The following is a 14,271-nucleotide window of genomic DNA, read 5'->3' on the forward strand; positions in this document are numbered from 1 at the left end:
CCTCTTCTCCACTTTGACTCCATACTTTTTAGGAGCAATGTGTCACCCTCTCTCCAGAGACACTTAGCTCTTTGCACACCTGCCTCCCTCACAGGGGACTGTGAGCCCTGCAAGGAGGCTGTCTTTGTATCCTCCAGAACCCAGTACTGTGGCTTATAAAAAGAATGCTCCATGAACGTGTGTCAGAGTGAAAGGGACTCATTGTGGCAGGCTGCATGTTTAAGTGCAGATGTAAGCACATAGTACACAGAGCAACTGCTTTGCCAAGCAGTGCCTATTGGTGAGAGTTAGGTAAGACTCTGAGGCCCCTGAGCACTACTACGTAGCAGTAAGAGGGCTGCTGCTCACTTTGCCTCTTGTGCAGCCCCTCCCCATCTCCCACACAGGACAGAAGTACCTTGAAGGATCACTGTAGCCTTTTGCCCTACCATCTCCTCCCTCTGTTCCGCAAAGATGCTCTATCTTGGCTCTTGTCTATAATGCCTGATGCTTACCACCATCAGCTCATGCCAATTGCTCTCTCCTTCCTTTACTTCCACATACTTTACTGTCCTTTGTCCGCTCAGTGGCTTCTGCACACTTCTCAGCTTTATAGTGGAGGGCGGGGGGGCGGCATCTGGGAGATAGTGTAAATCAAGCAGAACTATCATAGCTGTTAACTTCCGGTTTGGGGCTCATCTTGTTTATGAAAGTGGTTTTTTTGGTTTTTGTTTTCTGCTTCAGAGAAAGTTGGAGCTAGGAAGAACCTCAACTAATTAGTTCAATTTCATTATTTTACAAGAGTGGATACTGTAGCTGGGAGGTACTGAGTGACTTGGCCTGTGTTCTTTTTTAATTAAAGGCCTATCTCCTTTCTAATTCTAGATCTGGAGCCCTTCTGGAAGATTATGAATATCTACTAGAAAACTATCAAGTACTTTACATACTTCTATATCTTCAGGTACTGTGGGTGGTAGAGATAAAAATGAAGATGTGTCTATTTTAGGGGAGAATGTTCACATTTGGTAGTATGGCTTGCAAAATCAGTATTAACTCTGTTTAACTCTGTGTACGTTGGTCTACTCAGCACTGTGGGGGTATACTAAAGAACCAGGAATTTGAACTTCTGTCTCTTTATGAACCTTATCAATGATATTTTAATCATGCTAACATTCCTGCCAAACAAAATGCATTTTCTTTACATTTATGGTTTTTTACCTGAAAACATCATCATGTGTTGAAAGTTCCAGCCAATCTTATGCCTTCTGCCCAAGTTGAGGAAGAAGGAGAGCGGGTAGATGTGTGCAGCTCTGCCCAGAAAGATGGCAACCTAACCACCAGGTGGAGGTTAAGGACCCAACAGGTATCTAGAACGGTACCTTCTCCCAGCCTCTGGCAGAGAGGAGAATTTTAGGGATGCTGTGACACCTCATGACCAGGAGATAACTGCACAAAGAGTGGGAGGGTAGCACAAGGCAGCCAGGCTGTCTAGTCTCCCTCAAAGTGAGTCTCAGCCACAGGTGGGGATTCAACTAGCCAACTTTCCCAACCTTCTGGTTCCCAGAGGTAATTTCTAACCCATTAACTGTGTTGTTGGAACTTCTTGATGTAATTAGGCTGGTGTGGACCAAGTCTCCCGGTCTTGGGTCCAGAAAAAAGCACGGGTACCCCGGCAGGGGTGTGTGTGGGGGTGTTGAGAGGAGTAAACAGTGGTGTGGGCTCCATAAGAAGGAGAGTCAGAAGAACAAACGCCTAACCCCTGGGGTCAAATGGTAAAGAGCAAGTTTTCTGGGCAAGAGTTCATAAGCCTCGGTGGGAAGTAAACAGTAGGGGCCCCAAATGACCAGGAAGATGCTACGAATGAGAAAGTTAAAGTACTGGGTACACTTAAGGAGCATTCTTACTCCTCCCAAGACTCAAGGGGAGGTGGGGGGGGCAGGGGGAAAGATCTCTCTCCCTGAGGGGCTCAAATGTTGACAAGGAAATACAGGAGTGTGGAAGGCAAAGAATTCCGGGAAATGGGGCATTCGTCAGTTGCTGAGCTAAGCCCAAAGCCCAGTGGAGGGAGCTGCAGGCTGCCCTGGTCACAGAAGGAAACCGCCGTGGGAGCCGCAGGGCCAGGAGCTTCCGGTTCAGCCGAGCACCAGCTGCTGCGAGCTACAGCTGCCTCAGACAGAAGCAAAGGCCCAACGGTCTTCTGCCTTCTCTGGGGTAAAGGGCTGCCTGTTTTTTCTGCTTTCAGCTGGGTTCCCTACCCCCCTTGGTTCTGTGTTGGGCTGTTTTGTTTTCAACAGAAGGAGACAGGTCATGCTTCGAGAGCACATTCTATCCCAGAAGCCACATGAAGCTCCTCAAGCGCTCAGGGGCCTTTAGGATTCCAGAGGGCCCTGCTCGCCCTCCCGGCCAGGCCCTCCTCTGTAAACAAGAGCTGCTCTCTCGCTCTCCCTCACAGGATGCTGTGCTAGGAATGCAAATCCAGAGGATGTGCAAGGTCTCTCTGAATCAAAAATGAGAACACTGAGCCCCCAGATTTTTAGCTGTGAGTCCAGTGAGTGGGCAAGACCAACGAAAGAGCCCCAGCTGAAGCAGCTAACACTCTAACCGGAAGGCCTCCACATGGCAATAGGCCACTGTCACTATCGAGCTGGTTAGGGAATGCCACCTATTCCTGTACTGTAAATGAATAGCCCAGAAGAGAAAAACACTTCTTTTCTTCAGGTTAGCTGTGAGGCACCAGAAAAGGCAAGAGGAAATGCCCAGCAATAGGGGACGCCGGCTCAGCATTTTGAAATCCAGGCTGAGCTGGACTGCTATGGTTCCAAGCCCCAGAGAAGTTTCCTTCAATAAAAACAATAGGATCTGAGGCGAAGTGATCAAAACTCTGAGCTGGCAATCCAGTGCTGGGCATTCACATCCCTCCTTCCTCGAGAGAAGCCAATCCCCAAAACTGTGTCTTTCTTCCAAAAACTGTGCTCACAATGGAACTAAGTCAAAGAATCAAGTATTTTTCCACTTTGTCTTTTCTTCTTCTTCTTCTTTTTTTTTTTTTTGGAAAAAAAGGAGTCTTTTCCACTGTGTTCTATGACAGCAGGGACACTCCACTGAAAGCATGTTCATTTGCCTGCAGGCTTCTCTGGGCAGCCTGCACCAGTGTGCGGTCTATAAGAGTAATAGAACCTTCAGGTCTTCCCAGTTGGGAACCTCCTGGATTGGAACTCAGGCAGCAATGAAATAAAAAAATGATTCCAGCACTCACACAGTTAACAACTTCTGCTAAGAAGAGTACTTTACAGGGCAAGTGGGTGGCTCAGTGGGTTAAACATCTGACTCTTGATTTCAGCTCAGGTCATGGGCTCGGGTCCATGTCAGGCTCCATGCTCAGCAGAGAGTCTGCTTGTCCCTCTCCCTCCCTCTCTCTGCCCTTCTTCCTGCATGCATGTGCACATGGACAGACCCTCTTTCTCTAAAATAAATTAAGAAATAAAGTCTTTAAAAATAAGTAAATAAATAAAAAGCCTGCTTTACAAAACAAGCTACCACCTGCCAAGCACCAGTGTAACAGAAAAAACACCTTACACAGAATATGCAGAAAAGCACAACCTTAGATCAAATGCTAACCCTTAAATCAAATATATTTAGCTTTATGAACCACGTAAGCCTTCTCTTCTCTCCTCATGAAAACACCATGAACTAGCACTTGGTTCAGTCACCCACCCAGAACAGAAATTCTTATTAGAGTTTCCCCAGCAGTGGTCACCTGTACACATAGAAAACAGAAGAGCCGAAAAAGGATACAAAAGCTCCAATGATGAAAACGGGGCTGAAAACATGCTTCTGGAAGGTAAACAGCGCCAGGCCCATGTAGGAGAAGATGAAGTTCTCGGCCAGAAAGTGTAACACCTCAAAGAGCTGCACAGAACGGGAAAAGGAAGCCGTAAACCCCGTGGGTCTCCTCCCTTGAATTCACAGGTAACTTGTGAAGACCGAGGGTTCACTCTCACCTGCTTTGTTCGACTTCTTGATTCCACCGACAGATTGTTGTAGGTGTAATGAGCCTGTGTGATTCCACAGAAAAGGACCGCCACAACACCTGGTAAGAGATTTTTTTTAAAGAAAGTAAAAAAATCAGTGGGAAAAAAAAGAAGCAGGAAAAAAACCCCCACTGAAACAAAAACTTAAGGTAGGCTAGCCCAACATATCCAACTTTCTGAATAGTTTGGAAAGTTCCCTATTACTGAATGTTCCCCCTCCCCCACTACTCATATAAACTTTTCCTTCTTTTCTGACTGCCCTCCTTCAAGGTGAAGGTCCTCGACTTCCCTTCTTGCTCCACTTTTAAGGGCATTCTCTCCCCTCTTCTGCTCCTGCTGAATTTGGCACTTAGCTTTCATTCCTTCAAAGCGGCTGTGGGGGCACCTGGGTGGCTCAGTCGGTTGAATGGCCAGCTCTTGATTTCGGCTCAGGTCATGAGCTCGGGGTTGTGGGATTGAGCCCCGTGTCGGGCTCCATGCTCAGTGGGGAGTCTGCTTGAGAGTCTCTCTTTCCATCTCCCTCTGTTCCTACCCTCTGCTCTCTAGCTCAAATAAATAAATAAATAAATAAGTCTTAAAAAAAGAGAGACCATGAGGGCCCATCATATCCTTTTGTCATGTTCCTCTCTGTTCTTAGAAACCATGAATTTGATTGCAAGCAAATCCTTTTTTCTATTTTTACATGGACGTGGGCTTCAGACAAAATGGATCCAGAGAACTGTTCCATTTATCCAAGCCTTGATTACCTTGATTTCTGATTAATGGTAATCATTATGTTGTGCAAGACAACTGACATACCTAGCCTTTGTCTATACATTTACAGAAAATTGTCAACTTTTAAAGAAGTGGGCTATTTTATAATGCTGCATGTAAAGATATGTTGCAGTATTTTGCAAAGAGGATGAAAGAGCTTCCCAACTATCTAGATTATGTATAATAATTATACTTGAGTTTTCTAATGGAAAAATTCAGTGATTTTTTTTTTTTTGATGAGAGAAATGTGAGGGACTAAAACCACAAGGTTACTTATACCAGTAATACCCGAAACTGGCATCATAAGAACATAATATTGAAAAACAATGATTAAATAGACCAGAGACAAAACAAGGACAAACTGTGTTTACACTTATCTGAGTAAATACAAAGTTATTCTTACAAGGACACAGATTTCGTTTGTTATTGTTACTGCCTGTAAAATAAGTAGCAATCTAGGGGGATGATACAAATAAGTTAATGTATTGAGTAACCTCTGCAGCTAAACATCTATTTACAGTTAGAATGAGTATTCAGAGACAGCTGGCCTTGAAACAATAAATTTCATTCTTTAAAAAATGTGTGGCTTTGGGAAACAAAATTATTCTTAAAGCAGAACATCCCCCTTGCTCAGCAATCCTTCATATGGACGCTCTGTGAGCAGTTCATCAACTCGGTGCAGCGGCTCCATGAGCTCCCCTCCAACTCCTAAAGCCCTGGATACAATGAAGGGAAGGGTGGCCCAGGCAAGTAAAAACCCACCTGTAAACCCGCAGGCTTCGGCCAACAGGAACGTGCTCCATGACATCAGGAAGAAAAGTGCAGTCTCCAGCAGGGGGAAGCAGTGCAGCTTGGTAAACTTGGTCACGTGGGCCCCCGTCAAGGAACTTGGCTCCAGGAACCAGTTATCAGGCCCACCAAGAACCACACTTGATTAGCCCAGCAACCCCCTCCTTAGGGCTATCCTTTCCTTTCAACTCTTCTTTCGGGGGCCCCAAAGCTGCTGGCTAGTTTTTGAAGTAATGAAAACTAAGTTTTCTAGTAGAAAAGAGGTTAGCAAGGGCTGGGAGAGGGGAGAAAGGGGGAATATTGTTTCAGGGTTACATGGTTTCTGTTTGGGATGATGTAAAAGTTCTGGAAACAGACAGTGGGGATGATTTTTTAAAAATATTTTATTTATTCATGAGAGACACGGAGAGAGAAAGAGAGGCAGAGACACAGGCAGAGAGAAAAGCTGGCTCCGTGCAGGGAGCCCGATGTGGGACTTGATCCCAGGGCTCCGGGATCACACCCTGAGCCGAAGGCAGATGCTCAGCCACTGAGCCACCCAGGAATCCCACAGTGGGGATGACTGCACAAACAATGTGGAGGTACTTCATGCCACTGAACTGCATGCTTAAAAAATGCTTGAAATGGCCAATTATGTTATATGTATTCTGCCACAGTTAAAAAAATAATGTAGCATTACCAAAAACCATTTAAGAATGTACTTTATTTTTTTAAAGATTTATTTATTTATTTATGATAGGCATAGAGAGAAAGAGAGGCAGAGATTCAGGAGGAGGGAGAAGCAGGCTCCATGCCGGGAGCCCGACGCGGGACTCGATCCCAGGACTCCAAGATCACGCCCTGGGCCAAAGGCAGGTGCCAGACTGCTGAGCCACCCAGGGATCCCCAAGCATGTACTTTAAATGGGGGAGTTATACAGTATGTGCATTTTACCTCAATAAAACTTTCTTCAGAAACTGAGTTTTTAGTATGCCTGGTGGCTCAGCAGTTGAGCGTCTGGCTTTGCATTAGGGCATGATCCCGGGGTCCCTAGATCAAATCCCACATCGGGCTCCCCACAGGTAGCCTGCTTCTCCCTATGTCTGTGTCTCTGCCTCTGTCTCTGTCTCTCATGAATAAATAAATAAAAATCTTTTTTAAAAAAGAAACAAAAAGAAACTGAGCTTTCTAAAGCAACTGGAAATAGGGGATCCCTAGGTGGCTGGGGATCCCTGGGTGGCTCAGTGGTTTGGTGCTTGCCTTAGGCCCAGGGCATGATCCTGGGGTCCCAGGATTGGGTCCCGCATCAGGCTCCCAGCATGGAGCCTGCTTCTCCCTCTACCTGTGTCTCTGTCTCTCTGTGTCTCTCAGGAATAAATAAATAAAATCTTAAAAAAAAAAACTGGAAATAGGTTTTCCGTGCTCCTTGTAATGCCCAGGGCTCTGAGGGGCACCACCTTGGCCTGAGGGGGGACTGGCTGGTTAGTCCCAGCAGTGCTGGGCTCATCCTCAGCCAGGCCTGGGGACAGACAGTAGGTCAGTGAGACCCTGACCTCTGTGGGCTGCTGTGAACTTGAGTCTCTACAACAGGTGCCTCATGAATGCATAAGAAGTGAAGAAAAAAAACGTACAACTCTAGGGGCAGCTATGAGGTGCTCGTGTCACTTCTGGGGACCAGAGATTCCCCTTGTAACACTGCCCCTCCCCAGCGGGCCAGCATGGAACCACTTCATGAGTGCTTTCATGGGGCAGCACAAGTCCCCAGGGCATCAAAAGGACCTGTGTGGGGAGAGCAGCGAAATCTGTGCTGCCCAATATGGTAGCCACTTGCCATGTGTGGATTCTGAACACTTGAAATGTGGCCAGTCTGAACTGAGATATGCTGGAAGAGCAAAAAACGTGCCACATTTCAAAAATTTCGTATAAAAATGGCATGGATGGGATCACATTGATTGTATATGGGTTGCAGGTTGAGATGATGTGGCTGGCACCCATGGCTTCCATCACATTGCACTGGACCAGGGGATCTAAATGCCATTGCAAGAACACATGGCAAAGGACTCAGCGCACTTGTTGAGGGACTGCCTGCTCATTCCACACTTTGCTTTTATGTTGGTTGGTTGGTTTTTTAACCAAATATCATATGATCCTTCACTTACAGAAGGCCACCTTGCAGTAATTCCCACTGATGGATGGCCCTGGGTAGTTAATGGCCACATTAGCCCCTGTGATCCGCAACAGCAGGGGGCGAGTAGCACGTTGGAGGCTAAAGTACTTCCCAGCCTGCTCCCTCCTGACCATCTCTGTGGTGGTCCCTGATCCCCAGCCTCCTCTCAGCACTTTTCACCCCTCTACAACCAATGTTCTCCCCGAACTCCCATCTCCCACTGATTCACAGGAGGAAGAGAGCACAAAGGTCAGGTACAGAGCTAAGGCTAGAATCACATTCCCAACCTTTTTCTCAGCCTCTTAGCTACATAGTGTTCTGTCATGTTTCACCAAAGGGACACGTTTCAGGAGCTCCCAGACCCCAGTGGAACCATCGATTTAAGATTTGTTTCTGGAAAAAAAAAATGACTTCTGAGAGGGAGAACGGAGACCTTGTTTTTACAAGTGTACTAGCACACAATCATACCCAGGTGGGGGCAGAAACCACAGAAAGGATATCAGAGCAGTCACAACGCCTGTCACGGCTCCCATGGTAAAAGAGCCACTAAATATACCTAGAAAAATGCCCACTGATTTAAAAAAGGCAGCAGCATCAAAGGCATGAGTGTTCAGCCCTGCTGGCTGGTAGGCAACTATAGACCTGTGATTTAAAAAGAAGAGAGTGTTAAAACAGACTGTACTGCCTTTACACCATGGTACCTACAAAGACTGACAAACATCAGTATCTACAATCTGCCAAGCACCTCCAGTGCTGTATTCCTTTAATCCGTAGCCCTCTTGTTATGCTGGCATTAGCATTCAGATCACTGCCAAGTGCACAAAGCAACATCACTTTAGCAACAGAGCTGATAAACCTCATTTAGAAAAACACCCAGTTCAATCTTTAACACTTTTAAGATAAGCCTCTGAATTTAGCCCAGAAAGTTCTGGAAGCCAGAGGCTCTCTTCCCCAGGGCAGAAATACTGTTACTTACGAGGACAGGACAATGGCAACAGCATCATTTAGGACACTTTCTCCAAACAGAAGTGCATAAAGGTCCACATCTGCATGCAGTTCGTTAAATATTGCCAGTACGGTCACTAAAAATGGGCAAAAAGCATAGAAATTAGTTTCAGTTTAAGCCACTGGTGACAAATGTATACAGGCAATTCCTACCTTTGGCGGGACAGGATGGTTTAGGAGACAGAAAGGAAATGAAACAAAAATGACAGTCTTCCTGATCTGAATGAGGTCTGATATGAGGCTCGATTCTAATGACACCATGCGGCAACCCCGCACCTTCCATTGCAATCCTATTATACTTTGAAAATACCTCTGTTATAAGAATTTAAAAAAATCCTCACAGTGAATGTGTTTTGGCTCCACTTGTGGGTTGAAATATTTTTGAAGATAGAAACCCTATTCCCGCTACCACTGTGTTCCCAGAACCCAGCTAGGGTCAGGGCACAAAGAAGGTTTTAATAAAGGTTTGTAAAATACTGAAGGTCTTCTTTTATGACAGACCAGATATAATTCCACTTCTCATAGTCTTCACGTTTCTTAGACACTGAAAAATCAGCTCTTATACATATGAGCAGTTCTTAAACTATTGGTCTCAGGACTCCTTTATACTCTTAAAAATTACTTTTCTGGTTCCCACCAATAGCTGCTTTTAGTTTTGTGAGCAATAGCTATTGATATTTACTGTGTTAAATAAAGCAAAAAATTTAAATATTTATGCATTTAAAATTAAGAATAAACTCCATCATGTTAATGTACATTATTTTTAAAAATATTTATTTGAGAGAGAGTAAGAGTGCACAAGTTGGGGAGAGGGGCAGAGGAAAAGGAAGAAGCAGACTCCCTACTGAGCAGGGAGCCTGACATGGGGCTCAATCCCAGGACCCTCAGATCATAACTTGAGCCAAGGGCAGATCTGTAACTAGCTGAGCCACCCAGGCGCCCTTTAACATACATATTTTTAATGAAAAATAATTCTATTTTCCAAAAAAATTAGTGGGAAGGGAGCCACTGTTTTTTTCTTTTAATTTCTTTTTATTGGAGTTCAATTTGCCAACATACAGCATAACACCCAGTGCTCATCCCCTCAGTGCCCATCACCCAGTCACCCCAACCCCCGCCTACCTCCCTTTCCACCACCCCTAGTTCATTTCCCAGAGTTAGGAGTCTCTCATGTTCTGTCTCTGATATTTCCCACTCATTTTCTCTCCTTTCCCCTTTATTCCCTTTCACTATGTTTTATATTCCCCAAATGAATGAGACCATATAATGTTTGTCTTTTTCTGATTGACTTATTTCACTCAGCATAATACCCTCCAGGTCCCTCCACATCGAAGCAAATGGTGGGTATTTGTCGTTTCTAATGGCTGAGGAATATTCCATTGTATACATAGACCACAGCTTCTTTATCCATTCATCTTTCGATGGACACCGAGGCTCCTTCCACAGTTTGGCTATCGTGGACATTGCTGCTAGAAACATCGGGGTGCAGGTGTCCCGGCATTTCACTGCATCTGTATCTTTGGGGTAAATCCCCAGCAGTGCAATTGCTGGGTCGTAGGGCAGCTCTATTTTTAACTCTTTGAGGAACCTCCACACAGTTGTCCAGAGTGGCTGCACCAGTTCACATTCCCACCAACAGGGCAAGAGGGTTCCCCTTTCTCCACATCCTCTCCAACATTTGTGGTTTCCTGCCTTGTTAATTTTCCCCATTCTCACTGGTGTGAGGTGGTATCTCATTGTGGTTTTGATTTGTATTTCCCTGATGGCAAGTGATGTGGAGCATTTTCCCATGTGCTTGTTGGCCATGTCGATGTCTTCCTCTAGGAGATTTCTGTTTATGTCTTTTGCCCATTTCATGATTGGATTGTTTGTTTCTTTGCTGTTGAGTTGAATACGTTCTTTATAGATCTTGGATACTAGCCTTTTATCTGATAGGTCATTTGCAAATATCTTCTCCCATTCCGTAGGTTTTCTTTTAGTTTTGTTGGCTGTTTCTTTTGCTGTGCAGAAACTTCTTATCTTGATGAAGTCCCAATAATTCATTTTTGCTTTTGTTTCTCTTGCCTTCATGGATTATCTTGCAAGAAGTTGCTGTGGCCAAGTTCAAAAAGGGTGTTGCCTGTGTTCTCCTCTAGGATTTTGATGGATTCTTGTCTCACATTTAGATCTTTCAGCCATTTTGAGTTTATCTTTGTGTCTGGTGTAAGAGAATGGTCTAGTTTCATTCTTCTGCATGTGGCTGTCCAATTTTCCCAGCACCATTTATCGAAGAGACTGTCTTTTTTCCAGGGGATAGTCTTTCCTGCTTTGTCGAATATTAGTTGACCATAGAGTTGAGGGTCCACTTCTGGATTCTCTATTCTGTTCCATTGATCTATGTGTCTGTTTTTGTGCCAGTACCACACTGTCTTGATGACCACAGCTTTGTAGTACAACCTGAAATCCGGCATTGTGATGCCCCCAGCTATGGTTTTCTTTTTTAATATTCCCCTCGCTATTCGGGGTCTTTTCTTATTCCACACAAATCTTAAAATAATTTGTTCTAACTCTCTGAAGAAACTCTATGGTATTTTGATAGGGATTGCATTAAACATGTAAATTGCCCTGGGTAGCATAGACATTTTCACAATATTAATTCTTCCAATCCATGAGCATGGAATATTTTTCCATCTCTTTGTGTCTTCCTCCATTTATTTCAGAAGTTTTCTGTAGTTTTTAGGGTATAGATCCTTTCCCTCTTTGGTTAGGTTTATTCCTAGGTATCTTATGCTTTTGGGTGCAAATGTAAATGGGATTGATTCCTTAATATCTCTTTCTTCAGTCTCATTGTTAGTGTATAGAAATGCCACTGACTTCTGGGCATTGATTTTGTATCCTGCCACACTGCCGAATTGCTGTATGAGTTCTAGCATTCTTGGGGTGGAGTCTTTTGGATTTTCTATGTACAGGATTATGTCATCTGTGAAGAGGGAGAGTCTGACTTCTTCTTTGCCAATTTGAATGCCTTTTATTTCTTTTTGTTGCCTGATTGCTGAAGCTAGGATTTCTAGTACTATGTTGAAAAGCAGTGGTGAGAGTAGACATCCCTGTCTTGTTCCTGATCTTAGGGGAAAGGCTGAAGGGAGCCATTGTTTCACAGTTTTTCAAACTCTTTAATATCTAGATTAATGGAAGACAGATGGTTCTCTTATCTGCTTCTGTATTCGACCAACAGATAGTATTACATGTTATGCAGCCTCTGGAAAACTCCACTCTACTGCACACTCATGAAAAAAATTTAAGTAAAAAACACAAATAATGGAGGCACCTAGGTGACTCAGTTGGTTGAGTGTCCCACTTTTGGTTTTGGCTCTGGTCTTGATCTCATGGGTCCTGAGACTAAGCCCCACATCTGGCTCTGTGCTCAGTGGGAGTCTGCTCTGATATTCTCTCCCTCTGCCCCTTCCCCCACTCAGACACATGTTCTCTCTCAAAAACAAATCTTTAAAAACAGACAAATAATGTATTACTATTATTATTAAATCAGTTCAGACCTTAATGTCCCTGAAAGCATTTTGGTGTTTCTCAACTTCAGTACTAGTTTAGGCCAGATAATTGTGGGTGGCTGTCATGCAAGGTAGGATGTTCAGCAGCATTCTTTGCCTCTACCCACTAGATATGAGTAGCATTGCACACTCCTCACCAATTGTAACTACCAAAAATGTCTCCAGGCATTGCCAAATGTCTCTTGAGGGGCAAAGTCACCCACCTGCCTCGTGAAGAACCACTGTTGTAGATATATACATGTGTGCAGGCTCCTCTCTACGCTCACACCCAACTACCCTCTGCTTTGTTTGTTTCTACCATAAGGACTTTAAAAACTTGCCTCTCCAACTCCTCCTGCAGTGAGTGTCACCTCTTCCTGCCTGGAGGAGAGTGGAGAGGCTGGATGTAGCATAGTCATCTATGTCTCCACGACAGCTAAAGTGTATCTGAAACACAAGGGCAGGGAAATAGAAGCACGGAGTGCCCAGACACCTGATTGTAGCAAGAGCCGTGGCACCAGCTGAGGGCCATTAGCTAAGATAGACAACTGTCTGTTTAAGTTCCTACTGGCCAGGCTGTTCTGCTGTTGCAACCAAAAGCATTACTAACAGACACAATTAGAAAACAGAACCAAACAAATATTTACCTTTGTGAGTTACTACAAGCTAACCACTCTTGTAGCCATCACCCAGTTTTGGAAATGGAATTTTGCCAGCCCCCTTGGAAGCTCACTTATATGTTCCATTCTAATTCCAAGCCCCTTCCTTCACCCAAATGTAACCACCAATCTGATTTTATAGTAATCTTCTTTTTCTTGCATTTCCTTATAGTTTGATCACCTGATGTATACTCCCTGCTTGATTTTATCCATTTTTACATTTACTTTTTGAAATATTTTTTTATATCTTATTTACTGCCTGGGTTCCTCGACTTGTTCCTTTCTATGAACACTTTCCATAATGCCTAGTGTTTACTCCTCTCATTTCTGAATTTTCCAATCATGATGTATACAGTTCTTTCATAACTTCTATCATTTTCTGAATTTCCTTTTTTTTAACATTTTATTTATTTATTTATTGAGAGAGGGGGAAAGCACTGGGGGGAGGGGAGAAGACCAGAGGGAGAGGGACAAGCAGACTCCTGCACTGAATGTGGAGCCTTATGCAGGGTTTGATGCCACCACCCTGAGATCATGACCCCAAGATCACCACCCATGCAAAAACCAAGAAAAAAAAAAAGAAACCAAGAGTCCAGTACTCAACTGACTGAGCCACCCAGGTACCCCTTTAATTTCCTTTAGCTTTCATTGGAATATTAGTAATATTCTGCTTTGGTGCCCTATTTTGCTGATATTACTTAATTAACTGCAACTTTCCTATGCTATTCAGAGGGGCTATCCTCATGGTTTCTTAAACTTTGCATGAAGTCCGATCTCAACCTATTGCTGCTGCTCATTTTAAGTGAGGTGGGTAGGGGGAAGACCTAGATCAGCTTTCCTCGTTTCATGACTCTAAGGCTCCCTCTGCTGGTTTTACATTGAAGTACTGAAAATGTGGCGCCACCTCCTTCATGCTCAAGAAATCTACATCCTCTGGTCTCTTCCTCCCCTGGTATCTGAGTTTGCTTTCTCCTTTAATGCCCTGTCACGCAGGGCCTGTGATCCTTAGCAGTTCCTTCTTATGAAGTGGCTTTGTCCTTCCAGAGATATTTTCACGGGATATTTTTTGAGAGCCATGAGGGCTCAGGTCATTTCTGCGGCCTCAAATCTCCTCTGGTGTCCTTGCTGTCACTCATAGATTGGAGCCTGTAAAGTGCCTCCCAGCCTTAACTGTTGTTATCCGGATGTGCCTACAAAGTTCTTTACTTCGAGGGGAGATTCCTCCCCCTTTGAGTTTAGGAAAGTTTGCTGGCAGTCAAAATGATCAGCAGCCACCTCTCTTCCGCGCTGCTTCCTCCTGCACTGCTGCAGTCCCTACCCCTAAGTCTCACTGCTGCTGGTGGCTTGACCCCAGCAGATAATATTTGGGGATTTGTGGGTACTCT

The 14,271-nt window shown here is 44.4% G+C and overlaps 1 protein-coding gene across 4 annotated transcripts in view; it reads right to left on the bottom strand.

The window, feature by feature from the left end:
* The window catches only part of SLC9A7 (solute carrier family 9 member A7), a 145,101-nt gene that overhangs the window by 45,326 nt on the left and 85,504 nt on the right, over positions 1-14,271 (bottom strand). For all 4 annotated transcript variants that reach the window (XM_025982469.2, XM_025982470.2, XM_072743251.1 and 1 more), the window contains exons 6-11: positions 8,675-8,780; positions 8,199-8,340; positions 5,526-5,631; positions 3,981-4,069; positions 3,775-3,888; positions 1,198-1,309 (exon numbers count right to left, since the gene is read on the bottom strand). In XM_025982469.2, the coding sequence (XP_025838254.2) occupies positions 1,198-1,309; positions 3,775-3,888; positions 3,981-4,069; positions 5,526-5,631; positions 8,199-8,340; positions 8,675-8,780 (669 nt within the window). The remainder of the gene's footprint in view (positions 1-1,197; positions 1,310-3,774; positions 3,889-3,980; positions 4,070-5,525; positions 5,632-8,198; positions 8,341-8,674; positions 8,781-14,271) is intronic.

This window comes from Vulpes vulpes, chromosome X, assembly GCF_048418805.1.
Source record: "Vulpes vulpes isolate BD-2025 chromosome X, VulVul3, whole genome shotgun sequence".
Lineage (NCBI taxonomy): Eukaryota > Metazoa > Chordata > Mammalia > Carnivora > Canidae > Vulpes > Vulpes vulpes.